At 39.9% G+C, this 18905-nt stretch overlaps 1 protein-coding gene across 1 annotated transcript; it reads right to left on the bottom strand.

The window, feature by feature from the left end:
* Nucleotides 1-14812: 14812 nt before the first annotated feature.
* On the bottom strand, nt 14813-16920 carry LOC133304215 (2-oxoglutarate-dependent dioxygenase AOP3-like). The gene is made up of 3 exons (XM_061504225.1): nt 16547-16920; nt 15801-16122; nt 14813-15055 (listed from the first exon to the last, which is right to left on the bottom strand). The coding sequence occupies exons 1-3, from the start codon at nt 16918-16920 to the stop codon at nt 14813-14815; spliced, it is 939 nt and encodes a 312-aa protein (XP_061360209.1).
* Nucleotides 16921-18905: the final 1985 nt, after the last annotated feature.

Below are 18905 nucleotides of genomic sequence, written 5' to 3'. Positions count from 1 at the left end.
TATAATTGTATCAGGATTATGGTTCGGACTACGTGTTGTAATCCCGTGACTTAGATACTTATTTATTTATATATTGAGGTTATTCAGTGTATTTAGCTTTATTGCAATTTACATACAGACAATGTTTTGAAATAGATTAAGTAATCAATTTGGTTAATAATAATGACGTCATAATTGGAAAAGAAAAAGTTTATTCCGCATTTTAATTAAGCGTAGCTTAATACGATGATATCATAATAAACCGGGTATACACGAGGTGTTATACTTAAGTCCCAAACTATCGTTCCCACAGAGAAAATATTGCTAACTGATATTTTAAGTTATGTTAAAGAATGAAAAGAATAAGTTAGCAGTATTAAACTATTCTGGTTGACATTCCAAAGTATCCCAAGAATGTTCCCTTGTAACAAATGGTTCAGTTTAACTTCAAACAATTTCTCGTGTCGTTATATACCCATGTCCTTCCTAATACACGGAGGAACGATAGATCATAAGAATTAATTGTTATGGTGTTGTGTAATGTGAAACGAAAATAAAATGCAGAAAGATAAATTGAGCATTAGTAAGGAACAAACATGGGTGGTTTAATAAACAGAATGACAATTAAAGAAAAGGAATGGATACACTAATCCACTATTAAACTAACTGTAATCTAGGCTCAAAATCTTGTCCAATAGATTTGTCCAGGTTTCTTTAATGCCAATTCTGATTCCTCAACTCATGGGCTAAATGGGATATGAAGCCCAATATTCCTATCGCGACTACGTTCCCATCGTTGACTCAGCATAGGACCTTCAACGAACGAGGTGTTCCCTTATTCCTAAGGCAACCAGTGAAGTATTTCCACATTCTCACCTTCCTCCCACTGTTCAGCTGTATGAAATCCCTTCCCTTTGAAAGTTCATTTCTCAGTCATGTTCAAGGTCATTTGATTGAAGATATTCAAACACTTAAATATTAGAAATCTAGAAGATTCAGCCATAGAGATACAAAGACAGAGATTTAACAGTTCCATAGTTTTTCCACTCGAAAAGAAATTAGCTCATGTTTAAGGACATGACTGAAAATGCATACAAAATCTTAACAGCTTGAAATCCCATAGACCCGAGATACAAGTTGATGAAGACGATCAGGTAAGGGAAGAAATTACAGACTTAAAGACTTTAAAACTCATCATACAACAATAAAATAAAAATGGAGAAGTGTGGTTCTTTGCTCGAGAGAAGACTTATTGATGGATAGAGAGGATAAGTGGGCTTTGACGAAAAAAGTTTCGTTGCAATTTTCAACGAAAACTTGTTCGGTTGCAAATTTCGACGAAAAAAAAATTTCGTTGTCCTTCGACGAAGGATTTTTAGACCAAAAACTTCAGTTAGCAATTTTGTTGAAAAATGCATTTTTGACGAAATTTTCATCATTTGCAACCAAAAAGTTTCGTCAAAAATATGGATTTTTCAGTAGTGATACATTACTTCACTTTCCCAACAGAAGGAGTTCTCGCTGCCCAAGCCTCATCTTCACGGCTTTCTTTTTATTTTTTCGTTAGCCGAACCTCATCTAGGGGTGTCAAAACGGATTGACACGACACGAATAGGCCAACACGAACACGACAAGAATTTTTATTCGTGTCAAATTAAAATCTTCAACATGAACGTGAGACAAATTTTTTGCGGGTTGACACGGCACAACACGAATAACATGCAAATTAGGGGTAAAAATGGTAATTGATAAAAAAATTTAAAAAAGTGGGTCGAAATTAAAAAAAGTTAAAAAATAATAATAAAAGTAATTTAAAATAAGTACAGGTCGACAGAACTTTGAAACGCGACACGACAAAAAAAAATTCTGGTCATTTTTTCCAACACGATCACGTCACGGATTTTTTTGCAAGTCAATCCAAACACGATTTATTCATGTTGTGTCACGGGTCGATCCGCATGTTGTAACACCCCGTGTATACTCAGAATATTAACATTATATCGTATTAAGCGGTGCTTAATTAAATATGCGGAATATTCTTTTTCATTTCAATTATGACGTCATTATCAATTACCAACTTGATTACTTAATCAATTTCATAAAATATCGCCTGTATATAAATTGCAATAAGACATCTACTGAAATACCTCAATATATAAATAAAGTGTGTATCTAAATCATGGCATTACATCACGTAATCCAGACAATATCCTGATACATTATTACAACTCCAAAAGACTCAAGACATAAACAAGACATAACAATACTATGTGTCATGGACAATCCCCATGCTCACCAAATAAACATAGTAAACAACAAGTCTCAACATAAAAATCCATAAACATAACTGAAGCTATAAGCATATAAACAACATGCAAATCCAGCATCCAATCATGGCAGCATAATATAACAGCAATCTAACTCAGCTCCGGCCTCCTGCCGCCTGAGGTCTCAACATTACCTGACCCTGAAATAAGCATTCCCCAAACGTGGGGTGAGATCTCTAAACTAGAAATCTCAGTAAGACAAGGGGTCCTCAAGGATCTTCCACCCCAAGCTCACTTACATGTGCAATATAAGTTCAAAAGCATTTATATCATTATCAGTTCCAAAACTATGTAGTGCAACAGATATCTATGGCATGTGTGTAATCACTATCTACTGGCCAGAGAAATGTAAGAATACGTCTATTCCCTACATGTAGTACAAGGAACACCGCTTGCACCTCACCCACAACCTCACCCTCTTGTATGTTCTACATACTCAGGCTTACCGTATAAGTGGAACACCTCCATGCATATCAACAAGGCACTAACATACAATAGCTCAACAACATTTCCAAAATATCAAAAGCATGTAACACAGAATGCATATACCATATCCCCATGGGACATGGTGGAACCAAAACATGGCTAAACCGAGGACACGAAAGCTTACCTCTAAGCTAGCTATCCAATGCCACAAGCTCAAAGTCCAATCACAGCAGATCACAATCTGATATGGACCAAATATAAATCAATAAACATGTACCACATGCATACAAATTAAAGACAACGGCTTTTCATTACGTTTTCAAGTCTTAAAGCTTCTAACAAAGCTACAAGCCCTCAATCCCATGATTCTGGCTTAATCCATTAAATACAGAAGTTCAACTTCATCAAACTAGGGTCCACAAACCCCCAATAGCCTACTGTACCCACAACACAGCTACTGTTCTGCGAAATCCCAGAATATCCGGATATTCCTCGGGACCATATCCGGATATGCAATATCCGGATATCTCACTGTCCATATCCGGATATGCAATATCCGGATATACAAATTCACATATCCAGATATCCAATATCCGGATATCCCCAAACCACATATCAGGATATCCAATATCCAGATATCTGTTCGACAAATATCCGGATATTTCACGACAGAATGCAGTTTCTGCATTTTCGTGAAGATATCCCTTAAAGGCTCCCTTTTTAACGATTTTAAACACCTAATCATGCATTTCTAGGCGTGTTCAACATTACCCAACGACAAGTTATCATCTTTTAGTCATTAGATGCATCAAGGTACCATTTTTAAGCCTTAAAACTCAAGTTAAAGGTTGGTACAACATACCAAGGTTCAAAACTCAGAATGGAGATGCTCTTGGAGCTCAACACAGCCCCTCAAGTCTGACTCAAGGAAGATGCACGAAAAGGGCTTCACAAAGGTTGGTTCTTTAACACAAAGGTCACCACTTGGACCTCCAAAAACCAAAACCAAGCTTCTCTCAACCCAAAACCAACAAGTCAGCAACCAAACCTCCCTCACACAGACTTCACAACTCAAAAACAACACCACAAACCCCTTCCCAAAGGTGACTCTCCCTCACACAAGTGTTTAAGAAGAAGAAACCACAAAGAACAAGGAAGAAATGGCTCCTAGACTCTCAAGGAAGAAGAACACAGCAATGGAACAGTGCCAAGGTGCACTCAGCCACCAAGTCACGTATAGAATTCTGATCCTAGGGTTTTGAGCCCATAATGGGAGTATTTATAGCCCAAACACACTTAAACACACAGTATTAACTTTAATTGCTACGCTTAGCATTTTAATCCCAAACTTTGGATTATGAAACTACATAATTTTATAAGATTTATCATATTTTTCTTATATTTTTCTGAGCACCTTTCCGGTACGCGTTTTTCAAAGCCAGTACCGGTTTCTAGCACCAGTTCTCATTATTTGGACTTGAAACTCGTTTTACAAGTCCTACATATTATTCTAGTAATTATCATGCTCTTACATTAATTTTCCGGGATATTTTTTCGGTACGCATTTATACCGACTAGCAGAACCGGTATCTGCACTTTTCTCCCGAAAAGCGACTTTCAGCATTCTTAATCACTTACCATAATTATTAAAGCCTCTTAATAATTATTAGGGTCAATTATGGAATCATTTCCTAATTTTGCATAATTAATTAATTAAATACCTTAATTAACGTGCGAGTTCTTACATTCCCCCCACCTTTTTAGGATTTTGACCTCAAAATCAGAAACATACCTGAACGAAACTCGGGGTACTGCCGGAGAAGCTCGTCCTCACGCTCCCAAGTACACTCCTCAGGAGTTCTTCCGTTCCACTGCACCTTCACTATAGGAATGATCTTGCTCCTCAGCTGCTTCTCGCCACGATCGAGAATTCTGAGTGGTCCGACGGGAGTCTTCAGGTTCTCCCGAACCTCCACATCATCCGGTTGCACCACGTGCGACGGATCTGCTATGTACTTCCGAAGCTGAGACACGTGAAACACGTCATGGATGTTAGCCAGGTTTGGATCCAAGCCGGTAGGCAACAGGTCTTACCCTATCAAGGATCTGGTATGGCCCAATATATCGCGGGCTCAGCTTCCTCAATCCGAGTGCCCGACCAACACCGGTGACAGGTGAAAGTCTCACAAACACGTGCTCACCCTCACTGAACTCCAGCGGACGATGCTTGACATCATAGTAGCTCTTCTGGAGATTCTGCGCCTGCTTCAACTTCACAAGGATCATCTGGATCTGCAAGGTGGTATCTTGGACAAAGTCCAAGCCAAAAAGCTTCTTGTCCCCAACCTCAGACCAACAAGTAGGAGTCCGACACCTCCTACCATACAATGCTTCGTAGAGCGCCATGCCCAGGCTAGCATGACAGCTATTGTTGTAAGAAAACTCAACCAACGGAAGGTACCTATCCCATGCCGAGCCCTGCTCCAACGTGCAAGCTAGCAACATGTCCTCCAAGGTCTGGATGGTCATCTCAGTCTGTCCATCACTCTGAGGGTGATAGGCGATACTCAATCTCAACTGCGTACCAAAAGCCTCCTACAGCGCCTCCCAGAACCGAGAAGTGAACTTCGGGTCCCTATCACTAATGATACTCTCGGGCACCCCGTGAAGCGTCACAATCTCGCGGACATAAAGCTTGGCCAACTGCTCTGTAGTGAAGCTCACCTTCACTGGAAAAAAATGGGCAGACTTCGTCAGTCTGTCCACAATGACCCAAATAGAGTCACAACCCGCCTGAGTCTTCGGCAATCCAACCACGAAGTCCATGGAAATACCTTCCCACTTCCACTGTGGTACTTCAAGAGGTTGAAGTTCACCAGACGGTCTCTGATGCTCAATCTTCACCTTCTGGCAAACCAAACACTTGGACACAAAGATAACAACATCTTTCTTCATGCCCGGCCACCAGAAGTTCTTCTTCAAGTCTTGATACATCTTAGTAGCACCAGGGTGGATAGAAAACGGACCCTTATGGCCTTCTGCCATAACCTCTTATGTCAATGGGCCTTGAGGTACCACAATCCTCTGCTGAAACAAAAGCAATCCATCATCATTCCAAGACACACCGTCTTGGTTCTTCACATAATCCAGACACTCTCTCTGAACTTGTGCCTCTGTAATCTTTTCTAGCAGCTCGTTCACAACATCAGATGCTTCCAATCCGAGAAGTACACTCTCACACGGAGCGGTCACTGCCAAGTTGCGGAACTTCTCAACCACATCGAAGTTACCAAGTAACAAACTGGATGAACTACTGGATTTCCGACTCAAAGCATCAGCTACCACATTGGCCTTGCCAGGATGATACCTTAGCTCGAAGTCGTAGTCCTTTATAAACTCCATCTATCTCCTCTGCCTCATGTTCAACTCTTTCTGGTCGAACAGGTACTTCAAACTCTTGTGGTCACTGAACACCACAAACCTTAAACCAAAAAGATAATGCCTCCAAATCTTGAAAGCAAACACAATAGCAGCCAACTCCAAGTCATGAGTGGGGTAGTTCTCCTCATGAGGTTTCAACTGCCTCGAAGCATAGACAATCACTTTGCCCAACTGCATCAGCACACAACCTAGCCCCTTCCCGGAGGCATCAGTGTAAAGCTTAATCTCAAGCGTAGGATCAGGAAGGACCAACACAGGAGCAGTAGTCAGGCTCTCCTTCAACTCCTGAAAACAGACCTCACACTCGTGTGTCCACACAAATGGAGTCTGCTTCCGAGTAAGGCGAGTCAATGGCAAAACCATGGTGGAGAATCCCTTGATGAACCTCCGATAGTAACCTGCCAAACCCAGAAAGCTCCTCACTTCCGTAACTGTCTTGGGTCTCTCCCAATCCAGCACGGCCTTAATCTTGTTCGGATCCACTGCAACTCCTTCAGCAGAAATAACATGCCCAAGGAACTTTACAGACTTGAGCCAGAACTCACATTTGGAAGGCTTCGCATACAGCTTCTTCTCCTTTAGCACTTGCAAAACAGTTCTCAAATGCCCCACATGCTCCTCCTCCGTCTTGGAGTAAATCAAAATGTCATCAATGAAGACGATCACAAACTGATCCAGGTACGGCTGGAAAATCCTGTTCATGTAATCCATGAACACAGCGGGTGCATTGGTGAGACCGAACAGAATCACCAAGTACTCAAAATGACCATATCTCGAGCGAAATGCGGTCTTCGGGACATCCTCCGGCTTCACTCGAATCTGATGGTATCCGGACCGGAGATCAATCTTGGAATACACACAAGCACCCCTGAGCTGATCCAACAGATCATCAATCCGAGGAAGGGGGATACTTGTTCTTGATTGTCACCTTGTTCAGCTGCTTGTAGTCAGTGCACAATCGCATTGTCCCGTCCTTCTTCTTCACAAAGATAACCGGTGCTCCCCAAGGAGACACACTCGGTCTAATGAAATCTTTCGCTGAAAGATCCTCAATATGTTTCTTCAGCTCTACCAACTCCGGTGGCGACATCCGGTATGGAGCTAAAGAAATCGGCCCCACACCAGGCAACAGATCAATGGAGAACTCTATCTCCCTCTGTGGCGAAAACTCAGGAATCTCCTCAGGAAACACCTCGAGTAATTCCCTCACCACAGGAATGCCTGCGATGTCCTCCTGTGTACCACTCACCAAACCTCCCAACATGACATAACCAAATGCCCCTGCTCTCAAGGCTCTCCTAGCCTGCAGCAACGAAATGTACGGCGAGGAACTGGCTGTGGAATCACACGGAGACAACACTACACGCTTGGCACAACAGTCAATCATCACACAATTTCTGGACAGCCAATCCATGCCCAGAATAACCTCTAAGTTGGCCATCGGCAACCCTATCAGATCTACTGAGAACTCAAGGCCATCCCTTTGAAACGCCACATCGCGATGAACAGTGGTAGCATCACATCTTTCTCCGGTGGCGGTGGTTACTCGCATCGGTGGAGAAAGCACATCACTGGGCAACTCAAGCCCCACAGCAATCGGGGTAGCAACAAAAGAATGCGTAGCCCCAGAGTTAAACAAAACATCAACAGCTGATGTACCAATCGTAACAGTACCTCTGACAAGGTTCGGAGCTCGATCCGACTGCTGACGATCCAGAGTATAAACTCTCCCAGAAGTTGGTGGCACTGCCGGTGCCGAGGTAGGTGGAAGGGGAACCATCTGAAGTGGCACTGCCTGCACTGCAGTAGCCCTCGCCGTAGCCGACGGACAGTCTCTGGAGAAATGGCCCTCCTTGCCACACTGAAAGCAAATCAACTGGCCGGTAGAGCACGGCCCAAAATGAGTCTTCCCGCATCCCGAACACCTGGGAGCAGGAGGTCTCGCTGCACTCCCCTGAACAGAAGTCCTCTTGAACTGACTCGGCGCCTGTCGAGCTGCCAACTGTTTACCCTTGCCCTTGCTCCCAAACTTCCTGTCTCGCCAAGAAGTGGAACTACCAGCTGCAACCTTCGTCGCCTCAGCAACCTTGGCCTTCTTGGCCTTACTCGATCTGTAGTAATCTTCAATATCACGACACTGCTGAACCAGTGTCCCAAAATCTCTAGAAGCAGAACCAGCTAGGTAACCAGCAATATCCTCACTAAGTCCCATGCGGAACTTAGCAGCCAGAAATGTAGGAGTAGGCCTCGCCATCCTAAAGTGTGCAAACTTCACCAACTGGTTGAACTTGGCCAGGTACTCATCCACAGACAACGAGCCCTGAACTAATCTGTCAAACTCTCCCTGTTTCCTCTCCTGAGCGTCATATGGAAAGTACTGACCCAAGAAGAAATCCTCGAACATAGGCCAAGTCATCACATGACCCTGCATCTCGTAGACATGAGCAAGGTTTGTCCACCACTGATGGGCATCGCCCTCCAGCATGTAGTAGCGAACATCAACTTCTGCGGATCTGTCCACTGCATGACCCAAAAAATCTTGTCCAACGCCTGAAGCCAACGTGCCGCAGCAACAAGATCAAAGGATCCATCAAAGGCAGGTGGCTTATGCTTACGAAAAGCATTCAGCCGGCGATCGATCTCATCACGATCCTCAACAAAAACAGGGACGGTCTGCATGGCCCCCGTAAGATGACTGCCATCTCCCATCTGACTCTGAGAGTCATCCTGCAGACTGGGTGGAGGTGGTGGTGGTGGTGGTGGTGGAGGTGGTGGCGGAGGGGCATGACCAACATCAGGGCCATTCTTCATCTCCTCCAACATGACTCTAAACATCGTCATGTTCGCCAGACGGTTGGCCTCCAACACGTCCTCAGTGGCCTTCCTGTTCGCCTCTCTGACGGCGTCCAGTATGGCCTGGTTTGCCATTCTCATGGCCTCCTGGTCGGCTAGTCGGGCTTCCTGCATCTCAGCTAATGCAGCCAGGACAAGATCGGGCCGATCCTCCGAAGTCTTGCGGTTTCTCCCGGGTCTTACCATGATTCTGCACAAGTTACACAAATTATGAGTTGATCAGGCCCACGCAATGTGGTCACATATGCATTATCATAATAATACTCGACGGAGCAAACACACAAAACAGACACAACCAAACATCCTAATCATTGCAATACATACAGGCTTTTCCCTTGAACCGTTGCTCTGATACCATAAAATGTAACACCCCGTGTATACTCGGAATATTAACATTACATCGTATTAAGCGGTGCTTAATTAAATATGCGGAATATTCTTTTTCTTTTCAATTATGACGTCATTATCAATTACCAACTTGATTACTTAATCAATTTCATAAAATATCACCTGTATATAAATTGCAATAAGACATCTACTGAAATACCTCAATATATAAATAAAGTGTGTATCTAAATCACGGCATTACATCACGTAATCCGGACAATATCCTGATACATTATTACAACTCCAAAAGACTCAAGACATAAACAAGACATAACAATACTATGTGTCATGGACAATCCCCATGCTCACCAAATAAACATAGTAAACAACAAGTCTCAACATAAAACTCCATAAACATAACTGAAGCTATAAGCATATAAACAACATGCAAATCCAGCATCCAATCATGGCAGCATAATATAACAGCAATCTAACTCAGCTCCGGCCTCCTGCCGCCTGAGGTCTCAACATTACCTGACCCTGAAATAAGCATTCCCCAAACGTGGGTGAGATCTCTAAACTAGAAATCTCAGTAAGACAAGGGGTCCTCAAGGATCTTCCACCCCAAGCTCACTTACATGTGCAATATAAGTTCAAAAGCATTTATATCATTATTAGTTCCAAAATTATGTAGTGCAACAGATATCTATGACATGTGTGTAATCACTATCTACTGGCCAGAGAAATGTAGGAATACGTCTATTCCCTACATGTAGTACAAGGAACACCGCTTGCACCTCACCCACAGCCTCACCCTCTTGTATGTTCTACATACTCAGGCTTACCGTATAGGTGGAACACCTCCATGCATATCAACAAGGCACTAACATACAATAGCTCAACAGCATTTCCAAAATATCAAAAGCATGTAACACAACATGCATATACCATATCCCCATGGGACATGGTGGAACCAAAACATGGCTAAACCGAGGACACGAAAGCTTACCTCTAAGCTAGCTATCCAATGCCACAAGCTAAAAGTCCAATCACAGCAGATCACAATCTGATATGGACTAAATATAAATCAATAAACATGTACCACATGCATACAAATTAAAGACAACGGCTTTTCATTACGTTTTCAAATCTTAAAGCTTCTAACAAAGCTACAAGCCCTCAATCCCATGATTCTGGCTTAGTCCATTAAATACAGAAGTTCAACTTCATCAAACTAGGGTCCACAAACCCCCAATAGCCTACTGTACCCACAACACAGCTACTGTTCTGCGAAATCCCAGAATATCCGAATATTCCTCGGGACCATATCCAGATATGCAATATCCGGATATCTCACTGTCCATATCCGGATATGCAATATCCGGATATACAGATTCACATATCCGGATATCCCAAAACCACATATCCGGATATCCAATATCCAGATATCTGTTCGACAAATATCCGGATAATTCACGACAGAATGCAGTTTCTGCATTTTCATGAAGATATCCCTTAAAGGCTCCCTTTTTACCGATTTTAAACACCTAATCATGCATTTCTAGGCGTGTTCAACATTACCCAACGACAAGTTATCATCTTTTAGTCATTAGATGCATCAAGGTACCATTTTTAAGCCTTAAAACTCAAGTTAAAGGTTGGTACAACATACCAAGGTTCAAAACTTAGAATGGAGATGCTCTTGGAGCTTAACACAACTCCTCAAGTCTGACTCAAGGAAGATGCACGAAAATGGCTTCACAAAGGTTGGTTCTTTAACACAAAGGTCATCACTTGGACCTCCAAAAACCAAAACCAAGCTTCTCTAAACCCAAAACCAACAAGTCAGCAACCAAACCTCCCTCACACAAACTTCACAACTCAGAAACAACACCACAAACCCCTTCCCAAAGGTGACTCTCCCTCACACAAGTGTTTAAGAAGAAGAAACCACAAAGAACAAGGAAGAAATGTCTCCTAGACTCTCAAGGAAGAAGAACACAGCAATGGAACAATGCCAAGGTGCACTCAGCCACCAAGTCACGTATAGAATTCTGATCCTAGGGTTTTGTGCCCATAATGTGAGTATTTATAGCCCAAACACACTTAAACACACAGTATTAACTTTAATTGCTACGCTTAGCATTTCAATCCCAAACTTTGGATTATGAAACTACATAATTTTATAAGATTTATCATATTTTTCTTATATTTTTCTGAGCACCTTTCCGGTACGCGTTTTTCAAAGCTAGTACCGGTTTCTAGCACCAGTTCTCATTATTTGGACTTGAAACTCGTTTTACAAGTCCTACATATTATTCTTGTAATTATCATGCACTTACATTAATTTTCCGGGATACTTTTTCGGTACGCATTTATACCGACTAGCAGAACCGGTATCTGCACTTTTCTCCCGAAAAGCGACTTTCAGCATTCTTAATCACTTACCATAATTATTAAAGCCTTTTAATAATTATTAGGGTCAATTATGGAATTATTTCCTAATTTTGCATAATTAATTAATTAAATACCTTAATTAACGGTGCAGGTTCTTACACATGTCATAATCTATTTTGGTGAGACATAATCCTTATCACCAACTTTAGAAATGTATTGATTTATGAATTGATTGAACCTTGCCCATGCTAGGTTAATCTAGCTTGGAGAAAGGAGGAACCAAAAGGAAGTAGAATACTTGTTTGGTGACCTTGACAGGACAAGGTAAGTAATGATACTTAAACCTCATGATTTTGCTATGGTTGACGTGTGATATACTTGTATGATTTTGTGTGATGGAAATGACGAAGTAAAGTGCACAAAATCTTGTTATCCAATGGTGCATGATTCAGCCATTTGGACTATGAAAGGATAATGCATTGCATATGTATGAAATGATGCAGCATTGGATTGTTTGTTGAAAGTGCTGCACTTATATGCATCATCTCATGGTACATTTCAATATACAAGCTTCGATTACAGGACTATGAATATGGATTGAATTCATGATTGATTGAGCATGCATTATATAGTACCCAGTACTGGGGTATGGAACCTGGCTCAGTTCGCATAGGAACCTGAAGAAAGGGAGCCATGGAATTATATATACAAAGGGAGCCATGGATTCTTCTTTGGGGAGTTTTATTAAAGGTACTAATAAGTACACTTATAATGATGGTGTTATATACACAAATTAAAGCATAGAATTTCCTTGATATATGGATTAAGTACCGTTGCTTGTTTCTCACCCCATTTAGGGCTGTAATTTAAATTGCAGGTAAAAAAAAGGAAGCCCACCTATGAATACTAAAGGGAGTTAAAGAATTGGAACTTGATTTTGTGATGCCAAAATGGGGACTATTTTGGAATGAAGTGTGATGGTTGTAATATCAGTTGTTCATCTGTATGACTTGTTGTAGAACCATTGTACTTTTTATTTGAAGCTTGTAATGCTTGAGGGTTTATGACTGTATGAGTATTCCAGATTGAGAACAGGTCTAATTTGTTGTGTTTCCATGTAATGAGAACTTGGTATAAGATGCTATTTGATGATGGAGTGTGATGTTTGATTTCTTAAGGATTTGGGAGTTACGTAGTTGTCTAAAAGTGAAGTCACCGAATGATTGTAGCCTAAATAGAAAATGGACATTCATGGGTGTAGGTTCAGGTTGAATTAGAACAAAGGAAAATATTATAGCAAGAAACCAAAACTTAGACACCATTTATACTTTATTCAACCATAATTTTATTTGACACTCAATTTTGTCCGCCATATTCAAAAATTTATTTCTTGAGCTATAGGGCTCCAATTGGGGCAATTTATATATCATCTCAAAGCTATAGACATATATTTTCTGCCATAAAATTTTAAGGTCATTTGACAAAGACTTCGAATTTATATGATTTTTAAAAGATAGATGATTTTCCAAAATTTTAATTAAATCTGTTTCGGATTTTCTTGAAAATTTTGTTAGCTGTTAATTGAAAACATTTTGCTATGCGCTCCAATACTATTAGGACATCCCCTGAACGCGTACGGGTAAGGATGTAACACTATTGTTGACTTATTAAAGGGGAGAAGCCTAGCATAGTTGTGATTATATTTTTAGGTGGCCGGAAACTTGGTATTGTGATCATATTATATTTACAGGCTCGCACCCATGATTGATGTGTTGTATTCTGTCTGAGCATACTCCCACTCGAATACATATATTATTTTCAGATAAAGGCATGGCAATAACTTTCTGAGTCCATTCATCTGATTGATTGAAAAAGTCTTATTGCTTCCTAGTGGCGAGATTGACACTTTGTTCTTATAGGCAAAAGCTTAAATAATAAGTTGTTATTATGTGCTTTGAACGCTTATTATGTTCTAGAGTTGTTCCGTTAGTTCTACAAGCAGGTTGTGTTTTAACTTAATAAACCTTATATATGTTGTGATTTTAGTTATTATTGTTAAATATATCGTTGTGATAGTTAGGCTTGCTATGATATTTGATAATAATTTGTGTGCCAGTCATAACTAGAAATTGAATTTCGTGGCATTCTTATTATTGATTTGTAATGTTAGTAATTTTGTCCACTTGATGGAAATAATTTTAGTGATTTGGGAGATCTGCCCAGGGTTTGAGAGAAAATGTATTTTGAGTTAAAGATTTGCCCTCTTTTAATTTCCATATACTCAAGTCTCTCCATTTTAGAACGTAAGTATAGAATAAGCCATAGTCAAGATTACAAAAATGCATCCTAAGCATAAGAATTAACATGGAATTCCAAAGTTAATTCAACATAAGAATTGGCGCTTTCTTTGCCATTCGCTTGCTTGTAAGCTTTGTAACAAGAAATGAAGCTTGTCATTTTTGACAAAGTTCACTACTCATCAACTCAGATAATTAGCAAGTCATGGATATCTCCAATTTAATCACATGAAAGTTCCAATCAGATCCTGGAATTAATCTATGGGCACAAAATCTTCATAACCCGAAAATTTCTTCCTAGCAATAATTAATGGTTCAAGTGATAAGGAGTTGGATCCCCTTGGGAAGGGAGAAAATGATCTTGAGAAAGCCGTCTTTTATAATAGATCCATCAATACTTGAATCGGATTAGTCAAGTAATCAATGAACTGGTGGATATATTTAAAAAAGAAAAAAATCATTTTTCGCAAGTGCGGGGCCAACCAGTAAAATTAATAGGACAGTAGTACAACAAACCGCATGTATTATTAATTATTAAGAAAATAGATACATCTCTGTTTTCTACTCAATTTATTTCTTACGTTTCATCAACATCTTATGCCTATTTCATTCAAACTCTGTAACATTCATCCACCAAGACGCTGATAAGATTGATTACACAAACATAGCACTAGATAGGACAATCACCAAATCAAACTTACAACTTCTGCCATACTTATCATAGGAACAAGATAATAACTGAATTAACATCACAATATGTATGTCTCAAATACCACAATATGCTTTGATCGGAGAAGCAGATTTTATGGCTTCTTCGGTGATAAAGAAATGGAGGTATCCATAATGGTCAAATGGTTTATAACGTAGAGGGTGCTCCTCATCAACTAGCTCCTCCGGTGGTTCCATTATCTTGCCAGCATATGAAAGTAGTCCCATTGAGTATCTCTCTATCTTCGAATTTATGAAGACTCTGTGTTCACAAGCGGGTATCCTGTCATTACTCCAAACCTGTATCATGAAGTTTGAAGTTTTGCTTTTACATACAAAATCACGATCAACTTACATTGGTATAAGTCTAAAAAGTCTAGTACTCAATTTTAGCCGTTGAGTTACTTACATCTAAAGACGGTAATTTTTTGAACGAAAATCAACCTACACAAACTCAATCTTAGCTATTGAGTCTCATTGCATATCTAAAAACTCATTTGACTATTATATTAGGATAGATAAATATAAGTGGGATCAATAACTGAGATTGTGTGGAACACTTACATCCGTGTAGAAGTAGAATGCTTTAATCCTTATATTACAAAACTGTCTGCTGTCTATATTTTGGTTTAAATAAAAATTTATATGCCAGGTTTCACATAATTTTAGTTTCTGAGACACTAGGGATCTGTTATGAGACATGAAATGGATTTTTTGACATATTTCACAATTGTAATAATTAAATTTCTCCTAGATGTTAATACAAATTACACTAAGACTTTTCTAGTTTCACAAAATTAAAATTGACTTTCTTATTTTGTGTATTAGTCATACAATTCGACACTCTTGATTTTTAAAAATTACGCATATCCTTCTTTCTCCTATGTAATTATAGAGCATACACAAAAGTCCGGATAACTTATAAACAAGAGAGTGAGAGGCTGGTATAATTTTTCAAACAAGAAAGTGTCAGTGTAATTAATACTATCGTAAGAGGTCAATTTTAATTTTCCTTTTACCATAAGATAGAACAAATGTTACTCACCTTCATTGCATCACCAGCCATAACCAAATACAAGGAGGGTGAAACACCCACCTCAAACCATTCCCCATCCTTCAATTTGGCTTCCAAGCCTTCAACCTTCTGATTCAATATAGTAAAGAAGGTTTTATCCGAATGAGGAATCACCCCTAAGTTACTTTCACCCACTTGGGGTATTTTGTATTTGTACCCTCTGAGCACATAATCAGCTGATTCAAGTGAAGACTCAAATTTCTTCCTCTCCAGTCCATAGCTCTCAAATAGCATTCTCTTCGCAATATGGTCCAATTCTACTAGTTGCTTTGCATAGGAATTGACACTTTCACTATTCACATAAGAAAAATCATAGGTATACACGGTCAATATACATAGGGGCATGTTATAAGAATTCTTACATCAATTCTTATCTATTTATTTATTTGCATATAATAGATTACGTATCTAATAAATTAGAGTCATTTAAATATAAAAAAAATTAATGGCCAAGATTGATAATAAAACTTACATCGGTATAAAATGATCCTGCATATATATAATAAGAACAAAAATCACTTTCCACTAAACCCCGGCAAGTACGGGTGAGGTGAGGGCAATTTTTATATATAGTCTTACTTTGCATATTTGTAAAAAGACTGTTTTCTAGATTCGAATCGGTGACCTTTCAGTCACATAAGAGTACTTTTATCACTCCTCTAGGCTCGTTCTATTTTCTCAGTGATTAGTATTCAGGATTTGGTATAGTTAATTACCAGAAATGATCATTTCCTTCTGGCCACATAATGTAAGTGAATTTCTGACAATCCTCTATGTTCAGTGGATTCATGATACCCACAGATTCATATAAAGGAACCTCAGATCGTGGCGGAGCGTAACTAAATATTGGCTTTTCGGTGGTCTTCTTCCCTTTTGTTTCAGTTGAGAGGTCAAATAATTTTTCCATTGCTGAATAAACAGAGTTGTAAATCTCTGAATCAACCTTATCATAGAATGCTAGGAAACACCCATGATCTTCAAGTGCACTACGCACTAATTGACAAGATGAAACCCAAGTATCAGTACCAGGCTTCAGATTTTCGCTAGTGAAGTCTATAAGTGGTAGCTGAGACTGGTTTTGTGTTCCCATGGTTTTGTTCTTGATGTTAGATGTATGCTACCAAGAGCCCGGTTGATTCATATATATAACCATAAGAATTTTCTAGAAAATATTTGTTTATTAGCCCAGTAGTGGAGCCAGGAGGAACGAGAGGTGCCCTCCAAGTTTAGACAAATTTTTTAAATTTGAATATTATTTTTTATTTTTTATCATACAATTAATGAGAATTGTTTTGGAAACAGGAACTTATAAAAATCTTTAATTATGAATATTATATATCTTTTATACTTTTTTTATATTATTCATCAATTTACGTAGGCAGCAAAACTCTATATGAATAATTTCTTATGAGTTTATCCACGTGCTTGGTAGTATATATCTTTCTTTCAAACATCTTATAAAATTTGCTCGCTTCATTATTTGTTTTAAAAAATATATAACTCAACCAAATATATTTTTAAAACCAATAAGGGCTCAATGTCAAACATCCACTTATTGGTATCTTATTGGTATCCTATGATATGACATGTCCGTTTTTACATTTGTTTTTTCTTTAAATATTTCATTCACTATTCTTTTTTTGAATAGAGAGGAAAAGTAAAACTACATATTACATAAACGGAGGCTAGTAATGCCTATAGAATCTCTAGCTAACAGAGAGCGGCACCCTAACGAGGGGTGAACAAAAATATGAGTGTCCCAATCATGGAACTGATGAGCAAATGAGGCTAACATGCTAGTCAGCTATGATATTACCCTCTATATATGTGTGAGAGATGATGATGTTCCAATCTTCATGCAGCTGATTTCGAATCCTGTTGACGATGGAATGAAGAGGATGGTTCTCGTGGCACCCTTTATTGATAAGATTGACAGCCACCAAGGAGTCTCCCTCTATGCAGACGTTGTGAAGACCTGCTCTTTTAGCTTGTTCAATGCCTTCCAAGAAACCTCTAAGTTCTACAGTTAAGGAGGTGCCATGACCCAGCTTGCCACAGGATCCCAGAACCCACTTCCCCGCTTCGTCCCTGATGACTCCACCAAAAGTCGAGTTCTTCCCTGGCTGGACACAGGAGCCATCAACATTTACTTTAGTGCAGCCATGATTCGGGTGTTTCCAGCAGATGTGTTGCACCGTCCTCTGAGGATGAGTAAGGCCATTTGACCAGAGAAGATTTTGGGCATTTAAGATATGAGAGACATGGTTCTTGATGGCAGAGGTAGTTTCTCCCAGTTGAGTGAGATTGTCCTAAAAAATTAAGGTATTCCTTGCCTTCCAAATGTGCCAGCAAGCAACTCCAAAAATGAGATGCCAAATGTGATCTTTGTGAGACTTGACAGGAATGGTGATGTTCTTATCCAACCAAAGCTGGATAGGTTGATTGAAAAAGGAGTATTGTAACCTGTTATGCCCCAAGCTGGACCAAACAGATGCACTCCAGTCACAATCTCGCAGCAGGTGGATTGTAGTTTCTTCATGTAGGTGGCATCTATGGCACATCGGTGAATCTGTAAGGTTATTAACCACTCTCCTAATAGCTGGATAGGCCCCCCACCAGGAAATAGGTCAATGGAGAACTCTGTCTCCCTCTGTGGCGGAAACTCAGGAATCTCCTCGGGAAACACCTCGAGGAATTCCCTCACCACAAGAATGTCGGTAATATCCTCCTGTGTCCCACTCACCAAACCTTCCAACATGACATAACCATATGCCCCTGCTCTCAAGGCTCTCATAGCCTGCAGCACAGAAATATAAGGCGAGGAACTGGCTATGGAATCACTCGGAGACATCACCACTTTCTTAGCACAACAATCATTCATCACACAATTCTTGGACAACAAGTCCTTGCCAAGGATGATCTCCAAATTAGCCATCGGTAATCCTATCAGATCTACCGAGTAGTCACGGCCATCCCACCGAAACACGACATCACGATGTACAACGGAGGTATCACACTTTTCTCCGGTGTTGGTAGTCACCCGTAACGGTGGACAAATCACAGAAATAGGCAAGT

This window comes from Gastrolobium bilobum, unplaced genomic scaffold (assembly GCF_033153095.1).
Source record: "Gastrolobium bilobum isolate Gb01-03AN ecotype WA unplaced genomic scaffold, APGP_CSIRO_Gbil_v1 utg5280, whole genome shotgun sequence".
Classification (NCBI taxonomy): domain Eukaryota; kingdom Viridiplantae; phylum Streptophyta; class Magnoliopsida; order Fabales; family Fabaceae; genus Gastrolobium; species Gastrolobium bilobum.
Note: the sequence above shows the minus strand (reverse complement) of the source record. Positions and strands in the feature narration are given on the sequence as shown.

What these genes read in the sequence shown, in the direction of transcription:
- LOC133304215 (XM_061504225.1), bottom strand. Translation starts at nt 16,920, where the DNA reads ATGGGAACACAAAACCAGTCTCAGCTACCACTTATAGACTTCACTAGC. An exon ending in GAAGGAAATGATCATTTCTG is followed by an intron (nt 16,123 to 16,546) that starts GTAATTAACTAT and finishes TTATGTGAATAG; the next exon opens with TGAAAGTGTCAATTCCTATG. An exon ending in TGGCTGGTGATGCAATGAAG is followed by an intron (nt 15,056 to 15,800) that starts GTGAGTAACATT and finishes TTCATGATACAG; the next exon opens with GTTTGGAGTAATGACAGGAT.